This window comes from Melanerpes formicivorus, unplaced genomic scaffold (assembly GCF_026170545.1).
Source record: "Melanerpes formicivorus ecotype bairdi unplaced genomic scaffold, bMelFor1.0.p_v2 SCAF_126, whole genome shotgun sequence".
In the NCBI taxonomy this organism is placed as follows: domain Eukaryota; kingdom Metazoa; phylum Chordata; class Aves; order Piciformes; family Picidae; genus Melanerpes; species Melanerpes formicivorus.
Window position 1 is genome coordinate 480,828 of NW_027142478.1, and position 14,032 is coordinate 494,859.

At 52.9% G+C, this 14,032-nt stretch overlaps 2 protein-coding genes across 2 annotated transcripts in view; both read left to right on the forward strand.

Moving 5' to 3' along the window:
- Positions 1 to 14,032, forward strand: part of LOC137456512 (zinc finger protein 850-like) — a 231,161-nt gene that overhangs the window by 110,857 nt on the left and 106,272 nt on the right. Inside the window, 1 exon segment of the mRNA XM_068167976.1 lies at positions 2,647 to 3,395. Coding sequence (XP_068024077.1) covers positions 2,647 to 3,395 — 749 coding nt within the window.
- Positions 12,786 to 13,784, forward strand: LOC137456477 (olfactory receptor 14A16-like). Its single transcript, XM_068167942.1, has one exon. The coding sequence runs from the start codon at positions 12,852 to 12,854 to the stop codon at positions 13,782 to 13,784; it is 933 nt and encodes a 310-aa protein (XP_068024043.1). The 5' UTR covers positions 12,786 to 12,851.

The window sequence follows — 14,032 nt, forward strand, 5'->3', positions numbered from 1 at the left end:
TGGCTCAGGACAGTCCCCTGACCCCTCCTGACATCCAGCACAGCCCAAGCAGGCACTCAGGGCTCCTAGCCACACAGCCCAGCCATCCCCCATGGCAGGAGTCACCTGAGGTCTCACTCCCTCTCTGCCCCCCTTGCTCTCATCAGTTGCTGCCTGAGGTGGCTGCAGGGTCCCTCCCCAGCCCTCATCTGTAACCCCCCCCTTGGCTTGGTGCTGTTCTTTCAGCCCTCCAGCTGATCCCAGCCTTTAGTCTCAGGCCCCTTCCATTCTTGTACTGCTGCTTCCAGCCCAGTTCCTTAGAAGCTTCCTCAGCCACAGCATTTCCCACTCTACCCTTCTAGCTGCAGTGGCAGTGGAGGTGGGGGATACAGGACCATGGGAGAGCCAAAGCAGTAGGGACATGGATGAGCTGGGAATGAGGGAAAGGCCTGAGAATGCTCAGGCAGGAATTAGGCCTTGTCCCCCCAAAAAGGGGAGAGGATGCAGGGTCCAGGTGGCAAATGTGTGTGCAGGGAATGGCAGAATCTGGCAGCATTTCAGGAGGTGAAAGGAGTGAATTGTGCTGCAGCTCTGCCTGTGTCAGCTGGGAGATGAACAGCAGCCCATGGGCACTGTGCCCTCCCATCCAACCTCATTTTCTCTTGGGGCTGTGGAGTGGCAGCTCCAGGGAACTGCAAAGAGCAAGCTGAGAGAAATGGTCAGGGAGAGAAGGAAGCCAAACCCTTTCCAGTGAGTCTCTTTGGGCTGCAGGTGTGTGAAGGGTGCTGGAGGTGTGAGGTTTGGGCAGGAGCCAGAGACTCCTCCAGCATCCCAGTGAGGGCTGAAGAGGTTTAGCAAGAAGCTGCCCAAGTCCCTTCCCCCTTTGCTGCATCTGCAGAGATCATGAAGCTCCCTTTGTGTGTGTCCTGAGGGCTGCTGTGATCTTCTGTTGGGGAGTGGGCAGCAGAGAGGTGTGTGCAGGTCAAAGGTGAGCACAGAGTGAGTGGTGTGGGGGCAGGGCCTGGGAGGAGAGCTGTGGCTAGAGCTCTCCCTGCTGGCAAAGGCAGGTGCAGGCAGCAGAGGCTTGGGCAGGCAGTGGGAGGAAACTTTAGGCAAGGGCTGGGAGAGGCTGTGTGGAGGCAGCTGTGTTGTGGTGCTGGCCTGCAGCTGTGTGCTGGGCTTGGGAGCTGAGCCTGCACTTAGTCTCATAGTATCATAGTATCAGTCAGGGTTGGAAGGGACCACAAGGATCATCTAGTTCCAACCCCCCTGCCATGGGCAGGGACACCCCACACTAGATCAGGCTGGCCAGAGCCTCATTCAGCCTGGGCTTAAACACCTCCAGGAATGGGGCCTCAACCACCTCCCTGGACAACCCATTTCAGGGCTTCACCACTCTCATGGGGAAGAACCTCCTCCTCACATCCGGACTCAACCTTGTTGAGGTCTCCCATCTTGATCAGCCCTGGCTGTGTGCTGTGGCTGTGCTGCTGGGCTTGGGAGCTGCCCCCAGCAAGGCTGAGCTGTGCTGCCTGGTCCTGGGCAGTGCTGAACCATCCCTTGCAGATCAGTGCTCTCCCCTGAGCCCTTTGCTTCTCTCTGTCAGGGGCTGAGTGGTCTCTCAATCATCCCTGCCCTTGTGTGCTGTGGAAGAGCAGAATTTGCAGTCCTGCCCCTTGGAGCAGCCCAAGAGGTAAGAAACCCAGAGTGGGTTAACAGCAGGACCCCAGCCCTAAGGGCAGCTCCCAGCCTCCACCTCCTCCTGTGCAGCATATTTCACCTCTCCAGGAGCTTGAGGCACATCAGGTGTTGTGGGAGTTGAGGAATGCTCCAGGCTGCTGGGAGTGTGTTGTGAGCAGGAGGTGATGTTTGGGGGTTGGGATTTAGAGGGTGGTGGGAGAAGGTTGGAGGTGGTTTGTTCTTCCTTGGTCAGTGCTGCTGCCTCCATTGTCTGAGCCAGGGGAGATCAAAGGACAGGGCCTGGTCCAGGAACCACCCTGCCAATGCCACCAGGCTCGAGCAGTGTAGGACAAGACCATGTGTAAGTCCCAGGGTACCTCAGGGCACTGATCACAGGAACCTGGGGTCTCAGCACAGATGTTAGAGGTCTGTGCCCACACTGTGGCAGAAACTGAAGGTTTGAGGTCCCCTCTGCTTTCTCTCCTCTAAGTGGGTGTTGGGAGTCAGGGAGTGTCATGACCCAGTCAGGATCTGAGGGTTTGAGGTCCTGGGCTCAGGTGCTTCCATCTTCCCTATTGCAGAGCTGTGACCCCTTCCTGCCACAGTATGGCCTCACAGAAGGACCCAGACAAGAGCTGGGTGGAGAAGCAGCACCCAGAGATCAAGTTGGAGAAGCCAGTGTGCAGTCCCAAGGGAGAGGAGGATGGGGAGGAAAAAGAGGTGAAGATGGAGGATGATGTTGAGAATGACAACTATGAAGAGGAGGATAATGATGATGAAGGTGAGCAGGATGAGGGGGAGGAATGTATGGAGGAGGATGAAGCCAGAGCAGGTCCCTCAGTGTCACCTAAAGAGCTGAATGAGTGCCCTGAGTGTGGGCAGAGCTTCCCAGAGAGCTCAGAGCTAGTGAAGCACCTCTGCCCACAACCTGGCACTCGTCTCTTCGTTTGTGGTGACTGTGGCAAGAGGTTCCGCTGGAACTCTGAGCTCATCCAGCACCGCCGCACCCACACTGGAGAGAAACCTTTCACCTGTGCTGACTGCGGACAGAGGTTCACCCAGCGCGGCAATCTCACTCGGCACCGCCGAACCCACACTGGAGAGAAACCTTTCCTCTGTCTCGACTGTGGTCAGAGCTTCACCCAGCGAGGTCATCTCACCCATCACCGCCACACCCACACTGGAGAGAAAGCTTTCACCTGTGCTGACTGCAGACAGAGCTTCACCCAGCGCTATAGTCTCAAACAGCACTGCCTCACCCACACTGGAGAGAAGCCCTTCTCTTGTGACAGCTGTGGCAAGCGGTTCAGGCAGATCTCTCATCTTATGCAACACCACCTCACCCACAGCAGTGAGAAGGCCTTTACCTGCAGGGACTGCGGCAAGAACTTCAAACGCAACTCCACTCTTACCATCCATCGCCGCATCCACACTGGCGAGCATCTGTTCCCCTGTGCTGAGTGCAGCAAGAGCTTTACCACGAGTACTGCATTAATCCAGCACCAACTCATCCATAATGGTGAGAAACCTTACAGCTGTACCGACTGCGGCGAGAGCTTCACCCAGAACGTACACCTCACAGAGCACCGTCGTGTGCACACTGGCGAGAAGTCTTTCAGCTGTGCTGAGTGCGGCCAGGCCTTCAGCCGTAGGAGCTATCTCATTTCCCACCACCGCACCCACACCGGTGAGAAACCTTTCACCTGTGCTGACTGTGGAAAGAGCTTCAGCGAGAAGCGATCCCTCAACAAGCACCGCTGCACCCACACCAGAGAGCAGCCTGCACTGGAGGGGAGGCATAAATCCACCTAGAATCTATTGGGTAATTGTGAACCCTCTGCGAGGGCCTCTCCAGCACCAAAATCTTCTCTTTTTCCTTTGCAGTTCTCAGGGACTGGGGACACCAGCAGCAACAAACACCTCCTGCCCTTCTGAACACCAATTATTGTTAATGAGAACAATTACAGTGCTGAGTCGGCACAGCTGGAGCTCCCAGTGGAGCTGGGCAGGGATTTGCCAGGGTCTGTCTGGTTCTTCCCCAATGCTTTGTGTCTCCCTGGGGTAAGAAATCCTCTGTCCATTGACCAATTGTCTCAATAAAACCCAAAAGTTACCCAAATCCTGTCTGTTTCCTTTTATTTCAGATATCCCTGCCACAATGCCTGAATTTTGGGGGCATTTGCTCCCAAGGGATGGGGTGGAGCTGTGTGCCCAGTTGAGGGCAGGGAAAATGAGGTTCTCAGAGGAGTCTTGAGGGGCATCTCAGAGTCATTCTTCAGGGCCTTTCAGGTGATCTTAGGTGTTTGGGATTTGGATGGTCCTAGGAGTGACTTTTGGAATCTTTGGAGGGTGTAGGGGGAAGCTGATGGAGATCTTTGGAAGAACTCAGAAAGCTTCTGTTGGCTTTCCACTCTGGGGCTGGGACAGGTTGAAGAGCTGAGAAGAGGTTAAGCTGCCTGTTCCCCCCCAAAACAGAAGTGAGGGAAACATACACACGAATCAAAAAACCCTCTGAGTTGAGATAAGGACTTGAGATAAGAACAAAAGAGTTGAATCCAAAGGAGATCCCATAATGCACACTGACCTGAGGCTGTTTTCAGAAAGAAGCACAGCAGTCAGCAGCAGCAGCCAGGAGTTAAACCCCTACAGCCCTCCCCCTCAGCAAAGAGCCAGCACCTGAGAGCCAGAACCCAACAGCAGCAACCAGAACAGGAAGCCTCTCATGTTGCCATCTGAATTTCAAGCCCTGTAGTCCTTTGCTCCAGCCAGCACTGTCCCTGTGAAGGTGGCATGAGGCAGGATGGTGTGGAGTAATGGCAGCAAATTATCAACTTAACCTTTGACATTCCCAAGCCCTCATTCTGTGCCACCTGCACCATGCCCAGCAGCAATCAGCAGCACACCTCAGGCACTGTCCATTCTCACTCCACAGGAGGTCGCTTTGCAGTACCCAGAGGGCTGCTCACTGCAGGTGCTCTGCAGCTCCACTCTGTTCCAGCACAGTCTGGATCAGTCCATGCCCAGTCCAAATGCTGCAAATGCTGGGGCTGTGTTTCCGCCTCTGGGGCAGTGTGAGTCCAGTGACTCCTTCCATGCCTCCAAGTGAAAGGAAATTGTGGCTTGCATCCCAGTACTCAGCTTCCAACACATCCAGGTGTGGGGATCCTCCTGTCACACCAGAAACACAGATGGGTTCCACCCCTTGTGGTTTGATGGTGTCAGAGCACTCTGGGCACCTGTATCTACTAAAGCTTTATCCTCTCATGGGTTCAACTTGCCAGGCCACTGGTTCTGTACAGTCCAACAAACCAATTTGTCTCTCCCTTCCATCTGGTTGGAGTCAGAGCCCCTCTAATTCTGCCTTGGTTCCCTTGCATCTCGTGAAGATGCTTTGGGAGTCCCTTCAGGAGGACCAGAAGCAGTTTCAGCTTCCCTGCTCTTCTTAGGCCATTTCCCACTGGAAACTGAGGCAGCATCTCTGGGGGGACAATTCCCCTGTAAGTCACAGACTCCTGCAGCCAGGACTGGATTGGGTTTTCCTTTCCACTTCCTCACATCCTCCCCATGGTCACACAAGTAAAGCAGAGGGTGTGCTGTGCTGTGTGCCTCCCAGATTCTGTCCCTTGGACAGGGGAGCAGCTGCTCCTCATGGCTGAAACACAGGACTGTACAGGTGGGGAATAAAAGCGTCTTCTGGAGCTGATGGAACTCCTGGGACAGTTCCTTCACAGCTGAAACACTGGCCTGGACAGAGGAGGAGAGATTTCCTTTGCCTTGCTGGGGCCTGCTGCTTGTTTCATCCACTGTTTGTCCTTGGTCATCTTCCAAGGCGTGAGATAAGAACCAAGCCAGCAGCCCTGGCTCTTTCTCTTGTTCCCATGGGGACCCTGATCCCTCCTGGTCCTTTGCAGGATCAGCTGCTTTCCTTGTAGGATTCTTTTTCCGTACAGGAGTAGCTGATCCTGGAACAGGCTGATTCTCTGACACAGCTGCCATGCCTGTGGCACTGTCTGTAGGTCCAGAGACCTTCTCTTGCCCCTGAGCCCTCTGCACAGAGATGAGAAGGGCTCGAGAGGCATGGGCCAGGCCTGAACACATTGCAGTGATTTCTGTCTCTCAGGAACTCCCAGGCTGACAACAGACTTTTCCCAAACCTTTCCCCATCTGGGGAGGATTTTGCACTTGCTCAGGGCTCAAATTCCAAAGCACCAGAGGTGACCACCAGCCTAAGAATTTGCCCCTTCCCTCCCCCACCCCCTGCCACTCATCAGCATCCAGCATCTGGGCAGATCTCACAGTGGTTTCCTAGGGAGTGTCCTGTATTGCTCTGGATGAAACCAGAGCAAGCTGCCCAGCAGTGGACAGCACAGCTCTGAACCATTGCCCTAAGCGAACACTCAGCACCATCACCAGTACAACCAGGACTGTAGCTCATCAGCCCCCTGAAAGCAAATCCATCAACATAGTGAACACACCACAGGAAAGAAAACTTCTGTCAAACTCTGTTGACAAGCCTCAAACCTTAATTCAATCCTCTTATCTCTTTGTTAGCTCAATACTTTTCTCTCCTGCCAAAATCTGTCCTCATTAATGCAGCTGCTTTCCTGCCCCACGTTGGGCTCCAGAAAAGGAATGTACTGGGTACAGCTGAACCAGCAGCCTAACCTCTCTGCCTCCCCCAACACACAACTGAGGGGGAAAGAACACCACACAAAACCTCTTTGTGTTGATACAGAAACAAATGAGAGAAGAGTTTCCTGAGCAAATCAGATCATCAGAATACAAAAGTACAGTGACCTCAGCCTGTGTGCAGAAAAGGCACAGTGGAAAGCAGCAGCAAGCAGCAGCAAGCAAGGCAAAAGCCCAAACCAGGGAGCTGCTCCCCTATCCCCCCCTGTCCCACTGCCATCCCAGCAGAGCAGCCAACGCCCAAAAAATCCCAGAACCCAGAAGCAGCAACTGGAACAGGGAGGCTCCCATGCTGCAATCTGAACTTCAAACCCCATCATCCTTTGCTCCAAGCCAGCACTTCCATTTTTGAGGCTGCCATGACTGCAGCATGGTCTGGATAAGAGCAGCAGAGTCAACTCAACCCATGACAATCAGGAGCCCTGCAAGCAAAATGGAAAGGAGCCTCTCAGCTTCTGTGAACAACTTACACTGCTTTGAAGGCAGCTGGACTTGCCACATGGATGCATTAGCTGAGAGCCCAGAAGAGCCCAAGGGGGCAGTGGAAGGCGACTTCAGAAGGATCCTTGAAGATGAAGCTCAGACTTCATGATTTTTAGCTGGAACCTTGGTATTTCCTACTGGGATCTCCTTTGGATTCAGAGCCCTGTGACAACTCACAGGGTTAGGGGTTGGAAGGGACCTCTGGAGATCTCTGAGTCCCCCTGCCAGAACAGGACCATAGAATCCAGTGCAGGTCTCACAGGAACACATCCAGACAGGACTGGCAAGTCTCCAGAGAAGGAGACTCAACAACCTCCTTTGGGCAGCCTGTTCCAGGGCTCTGTCACCCATACATTAAAGAAGTTCTTCCTCCTGTTGAAGTGGAACTTCCTGTGCTGCAGTTCCCATCCATTGCATTTGTCCTATCCCAGGGCACAAGTGAGCAGAGGCTCTCCCTGTCCCTTCCTTTCTGACCCCCAGCCCTCAGATATTGATAGACATTGATCCTATGCCCACTCAGTCTTCTCCTCTCCAGATTAAACAGCCCCAGGCCTCTCAGCCTCTCCTCATCAGGCAGTGCTGCAGTCCATTCAGCATCCTCACAGCCTCTGCAGCAGATCCCTGTGCCTCTTGAACTGGGGAGCCCAGAACCGGTTGTAATATTCCAGGTGGGGCCTCCCCAGGGCAGAGTAGAGGGGGAGGAGAACCTCCCTGGATCTGCTGGCCACACTCTTCCAAATGCACCCCAGCATCCCATTGGCCTTCTTGGCCACCAGGGCACATTGCTGTCCCATGCAGAACTTGCTGCCCACCAGAACTCCCAGGTCCTCCATGGGGCTGCTCTCTAACTATTTGTTCCCTTGACTGCTGTAGGGTTCACATTGCTCTGGACATTGCATGGTGCAGATCACCTCTAGTGAATCTGAGGCTCCCCAGAAATTGTCACTGGGTTCCTCTTAATCACATGGATCCTGTCCCAGAAGGCAGTAGTGCAGGAGAAGGAACAGCAGACTGAAGAGAAGGAGAAAGGGAACTGAAAATCTCATCACCTGAATCTAGAAAGAAAGCCCTTGGTAGCAAATGTCCTTTCTGGATGGACACAGAACACAACACAGAGAGCTGATGAGAGAAACTGCTGGGGGTGCAGCAACTGCCCTGAGACCCCTCAGGAAGGGCTGGAGGGGGGAGGGCATTCACTGGAATTCCAATACCTGATAATACCTCTTGGACATCCTGAGAATCACAGAATTGTCAGGGTTGGAAGGGACCTCAAGGATCATCCAGTCCCAAGCCCCCTGCCATGGGCAGGGACACCTCACACCAGAGCAGGTTGCTCACAGCAATATCCAGCTTGGCCTTCAAAGCCTCCAGGGATGAGACTTCCACCACCTCCCTGGGCAACCTGTGCCAGAGTCTCTCCACCCTCATGGGGAAGAATTTCTTCCTAACATCCAATCTGAATCTCCCCACTTCTAGTTTTGCTCCATTCTCCCCAGTCCTATCCCTATCCAACACCTTAAAAAATTCCATCCCCAGCTTTCTTGTAGCCTCCTTCAGATACTGGAAGGCCACAAGAAGGAATCCTTGGAGCCTTCTCTTCTCCAGGCTGAACAGCCCCAACTCTCTCAGTCTGTCCTCATAGTAGAGCAGCTCCAGCCCTCTGCTCACCCTGGTGGCCCTTCTCTGGACACCTTCCTGCACCTCCAGATCCTTCTTGTAATAGATGCTCCAGAACTGGACACAGAGCTCCAGGTGTGGTCTCACCAGGATGGAGCAGAGTGGGGGAATCACCTCCCTGGCCCTGCTGGCCACACTTCTCTTGCTGCAGCCCAGGATACAATTGGCTCTCTGGGCTGCAAGTGCACACTGGTGCTCCTGTTGAGCTTGTGGATGAACACTTCCTTTAAGGATAACCCAGAATTAGAAGCACAGGATGGGGATGGAAGAGGCTCCTGATCCAAAAAAGAGACATTCCAAATGTGTCCAGAGACGCAACCTAACTGATTAGCAAACATTGACTGCCTGAAGTCAAGGCACCTCTGTGGAAAAAACACTCAGGGTGTGCACCCATCCAGGCTGTCACCATCCCATAATAAGGAACAAACACACAGTGTGGGCAGCACCAGGAGGAAAGGGAAAGTATTGGAGATGTAGCAGTAAAGGCAGGAAAAGATTACCCCTCAGCTGGTCAGGAATCTGTGCCCCTGGGGCAGTGCTCCCAAATACAACTGTGGCTGATCAGTGAGAGACTCCAAGTTGGGTCCAAGGAGATGTGAAATGGCACAAATGAAACAGTGCTGCAAAGGAAAGGGCCTCTGCTTGGCATAGCTTGGCCTGATGCTTTCTGCCTTGCTCAGGAGAAAGTGAAGCAGAAAAGGCCATGGTGAAGATCTCTGCTCTCCCAGTCCTCTGGAATAGGACTGCAGGTGCAGGATCAGCTTCCCAGGGAGGAGGGAAACAGTTTGCAGAAATAGCTGCTCATGAGGGAATGACTCCAGGCATGGTCTTTGCTTCACAAGGAGGAGTGGGCACAGCACTGAACACAAGCTGTTGTGTTTCCATGGATCAGAGAGGAAGGACATCCATAGACATGGGTGAGAGATGGGAACAAAGCAGGATTGTGCAGGAAGGAGGAGCCAGCACAAGTTCTGCACCATGAGGGTAGTGGAACACTGGAATAGGTTGCCCAGGGAGGGGGTTGGGGTGCCTATCCCAGGAGATATTGAAGGTGAGGCTTGACAGTGCTCTGGGCAACCTGATCTTGTTGAGGCTGTCCCTGGGAAGGTTGGATAAGATAACCTTTGGAGGTCCCTTCCAGCCCAGCCCATTCTGTGATCAGTGAGATATGGGAATCAAGCAGACTCTGCATGAAGTGCAAAAGGAAGACACCACCTGGGGCTTCTCAGAGCTCTGGGCCTGGCTATGGTTGTGGATTCCTGCCTTGGGCTTCAGTCTCAAGCAGTTGGTTGGAGCAATAACCCTGAGCTTGTTCACCTTTGTTTGCATGGCTGTTATAGTGCAGGGCATGTGTGAGTGCTGGTCTGCTTGAGGGAGCAGAACAGGGGACAGCAAGGACCTCTCTGGGAAGAGCTGGGGCAAATGTCACCTTCAAGAGCAGGCCCTAAGCCTCTGTCTTCTCCTAAGCTCCCATTGCAAGGACCAGGCCTAAGGCCTGTCTGCATTTCATAGAGCAATGCTGAGCAAGACTTTCCTGAGGTTCTTTTCCCTTCTTTCTGTTGCTTTTGGGAGACTCTTGAGTTTCTCATTCCATCAGCTGGGCAGGAGATGTTCTCCTCACCTTTCACTACGTTTTGGAATCTCTTGGGTTTGTCACCAGACATTGGTTTGGTCACCTTCTAACCTCAGAAACACAGAATCAACCAGGTTGGAAATGACCTCAGAGATCATCAAGTCCAACCTACCACCCAACATCCCCTGACATCTAAACCATGGCTCCAAGAGCCACATCCAATCTTGTTTTGAACACCTCCAGGGACAGTGACTCCACCACCTCCCTGGGCAGCACATTCCAGGGACTAATTCCTCTTTCTGAGAAGAATTTTCCCCTCACCTTGAGCCTAACCTTCCCTTGGTGCTGCCAATTATTAAATATCAATAACAGCCATAACAGGACTCCTTCCCAGTACAGATTGTGTCCACTCCAAAGAAAGGCTACACCACCTGAAGCGCTCCAACCACTCTTCCAGATGTGTCAGGAAATGGCAGGGGGAGAGATGGGAGGGGAAGCAAGATTGGTGTCAGCAGCCTGAAGGGAAAGACCTAAAGGCATGGGACAGTGTAGGAGAGGCTGCAGTAGGGATGTCCAAGGGCTCTGGCAAGGCTGAGAGGCCCAACAGGACCAAAGTCTTTGTCCCCTTGGCTCTGGCAGTTGCCTCTGCCACCAAGGCCTGTGAGGAGAAACTTTGCTTTGAGGCTTTCAGGTTCTTCTATTCAAAGGACAGTGGTCAGGACTTGGCCTTTCTGCTTCACAGACCAAAGGCAAGTTTTTCTCCCCTGTACTTTGCCTTTGTCTCCCTGCAATCCTGGCCTCTAACAAGCTGCTCTAACGAGTCCCTGGGGAGCCTTTGTCAGTAACAAGCCTCAGTGAGGCCAATCAGTGCTTCAAGGTACTTTGGAGTTTTCTTCTGACTTGGACTTCTTGAGAGGCTTCTTGGTAGAAGCTTGGCAGAGTCTCCTGGCAGTACCTGAGCATCATGTAATCAGCCCCAAATACTCCATGGGGCTCATTAAACACTGCTGAACCTCTAGTTATTGCCAAGATTTCTGCAGCTAATTGGAGAGGTTTTTATTGCACAAAGCATCTGGTAAATCAGAGACCTGAGCCACAGGTGAGGGACAGGATCTGCCTTGCCAGGGACTGGGGCTCAGGGCTTGGCCCTTTGGATCAATGAAACCCCTCCAGGTTTCCTCAGCAGCAGAGCCACCTTTAGCTGCTTGTCCTGACCTGTCAGCACTGCCTCAGTTCTCTGCTCTCACCACAGCCTGGAGATGCTTCAGTGCCTTCAGTGATGCTTCCCTTGCATCCACTGTCTCCTTCTGCTCTAACCAGACCCTGGGGACCCTTTCCCAGTATGCTTCACTGGGACCTATTAAAAGCAGAAGAAACTTCAGAGTTTGAAGATGATTTTGACTTCTGGAGAGGTTTCATCAGCTTCTCAATCTCTGAGGTTCATGGAATTGACTCCAAAGCCACCAGAGGGCTCCTTTAAAATACCTGCGATGGTCCTTTTGTGCTGAGCCAGGCCAGGCTCCTGGGCTGGAAGGTGTTGCTGGCAAGCAGGCAGTGCTGCACAGAGACAGCTCTGGCCAGGAGCAGTTCCTCTGCACAGCACAGCAGGGCTGAGGACACTGCCAGAGGATCTCAGGGAGATGAGGAAGGCAGAGAGAGCTTCAAGGTGGCCAGGACCGGGAGGGTGACTGAGAGCTCACTGGAGGAGAAGTCACTGCGGTCACTGACACAGTGAGGCTGTGGGTGCAGGACACTGCAGCTGCAGCTCCTGGAGGCATCTCCATCTTGGCTGCTGATGCTCAGCTGAAGTCTCCTGGAGTGTGCACACAGAAGGATGACCAAAGCCCTTCGGTTCCATCCTGTGAGCAGCAGTGAGCAGAGCTGGGTAAGGAGAAGGCTTCACCCCCAGCCCCTCTGCCTTTCTCTCTTCCCTTCACGGTCTCTGCAGCACTGCAGGCCTGCTCCCTCTTTCTCCACCTCTCCATGGGTGTGGTGGTTTTAGGCAATGCCTTTAAAATATAGTTACAGATTTTGAGCAGAAAAGTAGGAAAAAAATCATTAGATCACTCTTGGGTGAAAAAAAGGAAAAGAAAAGATTATTCCAAACAAATTCATTGGAGAAATATCTGGAATCAGAGGAGCTGTACCATAACAATTCTCTCTCTTCTCTTCTGATCTCAGCTATTTTGCTTCGCTGGGGAGAGATCACCTGCTTTGGCTGGCCTTGGCTAAGTCTAACCCACTGCTTTTTTTCTCTCTTCACTCCTCTTTTCTCTCTTGAAACAGGGGGATAGGAAACAGTGGAACAGCTTCCCTGGTCTCTGACCTGGGGGTTTCATGTCATTTGCTAATTGTAAATACCTGTCTAATATTGTCACTCCTGTATGTTCTGTACCTGTTCATTGCAATCCATTGTAGAGTGTAGCTCTTGCTTGTCAATACAGCTTCATTTGCTTCTGACTGAGCTGCTCTGGCAAAGCTAATGTTGGGGGAAATTTCAACCCACCACAATGGGACTCTTGTTCCCTGGGATTGGGCTGTTGGCCACTTTCTGTTCTGACACCAGAGGAAATCTTCATGGCAAAATTTTGTCTCCCTGCTGCATTTAAAGCTGTGATGATCTCTGACATGGGTTGGTAGTGTTGGTACTGAGCTAATCCACTCTTCATGCAGCTCAGGGAGGGAGGTTCCAATGAGGCTGAGAGAAGTGTGCCCTAACTTGTCACTGCCTTTCCCTCCTTGGACAGGTCTCCATGGCCAGAGGCAGCAGATGGCCAACAGCAGCTCCATCACCCACTTCCTCCTCCTGCCATTCCCAGGCACAAGGCAGCTGCAGCTCCTGCACTTCTGCCTCTTCCTGGCCATCTACCTGGCTGCCCTGCTGGGCAATGGCCTCATCATCACCACCATAGCCTGGGACCACCACCTCCACACCCCCATGTACTTCTTCCTCCTCAACCTCGCCCTCCTTGACCTGGGTACCATCTCCACCACAGTCCCCAAATCCATGGCAAATTCCCTGTGGGACACCAGGGACATCTCCTATGCAGGATGTGTTCTCCAGGTCTTCTTTTTCATGTTCCTAATTGATGCAGAGTATTTTCTCCTCACCACCATGTCCTATGATCGCTATGTTGCCATCTGCAGACCCCTGCACTATGAGACCCTCCTGGGCAGCAGAGTTTGTGTCCACATGGCAGCAGCTGTCTGGGCCTGTGGCTTTGTCTATGCTGCGCTGCACACAGCCAATACATTTTCCCTGCCCCTCTGCCAGGGAAATGCTCTGCACCAATTCTTCTGTGAAATCCGCCACATCCTCAAGCTCTCCTGCTCCACATCCTACCTCAGGGAACTTTGGCTTCTTGTGGCCAGTGCCTGTTTAGTCTTTGTCTGTTTTGTGTTGATTGTGGTGTCCTATGTGCAGATCTTCAGGGCAGTGCTGAGGATGCCCTCTCAGCAGGGACGCCACAAAGCCTTTGCCACCTGCCTCCCTCACCTGGCTGTGGTCTCCCTCTTTATCAGCACTGCCATCTTTGCCTACTTGAAGCCTTCCTCCATCTCCTCTCCATCCCTGGACCTGGTGGTGTCAGCAATGTACTCAGTAGTGCCTCCAGCAGTGAACCCTCTCATCTACAGCCTGAGGAACCAGGAGCTCAAGGCTGCCCTGAGCCAACTGCTCCCTGAATGGTTTCAGAAGCAATAAACTCTCTCTCTTCTGCTGCAGAGCATTTGTGATGTCACTCAGTGCAGTCCCAGCCTGGCTGCTCGAGTTCTGGCTGCTGCTGGTGCTGTTCCCCTTGTGAGAATGTTGTTCCCACACAAATGTCTTTCTTCAGACCATTTCTGGTTCAGTGTTGTCCTGTCTGCTGTGACCCAGAGGCTGCAGACATGAGGAGCTGTGCTCCCTGTGTGTTCAACACAATAAAGGACCCTGCAAGGAGTTGTTTCTCT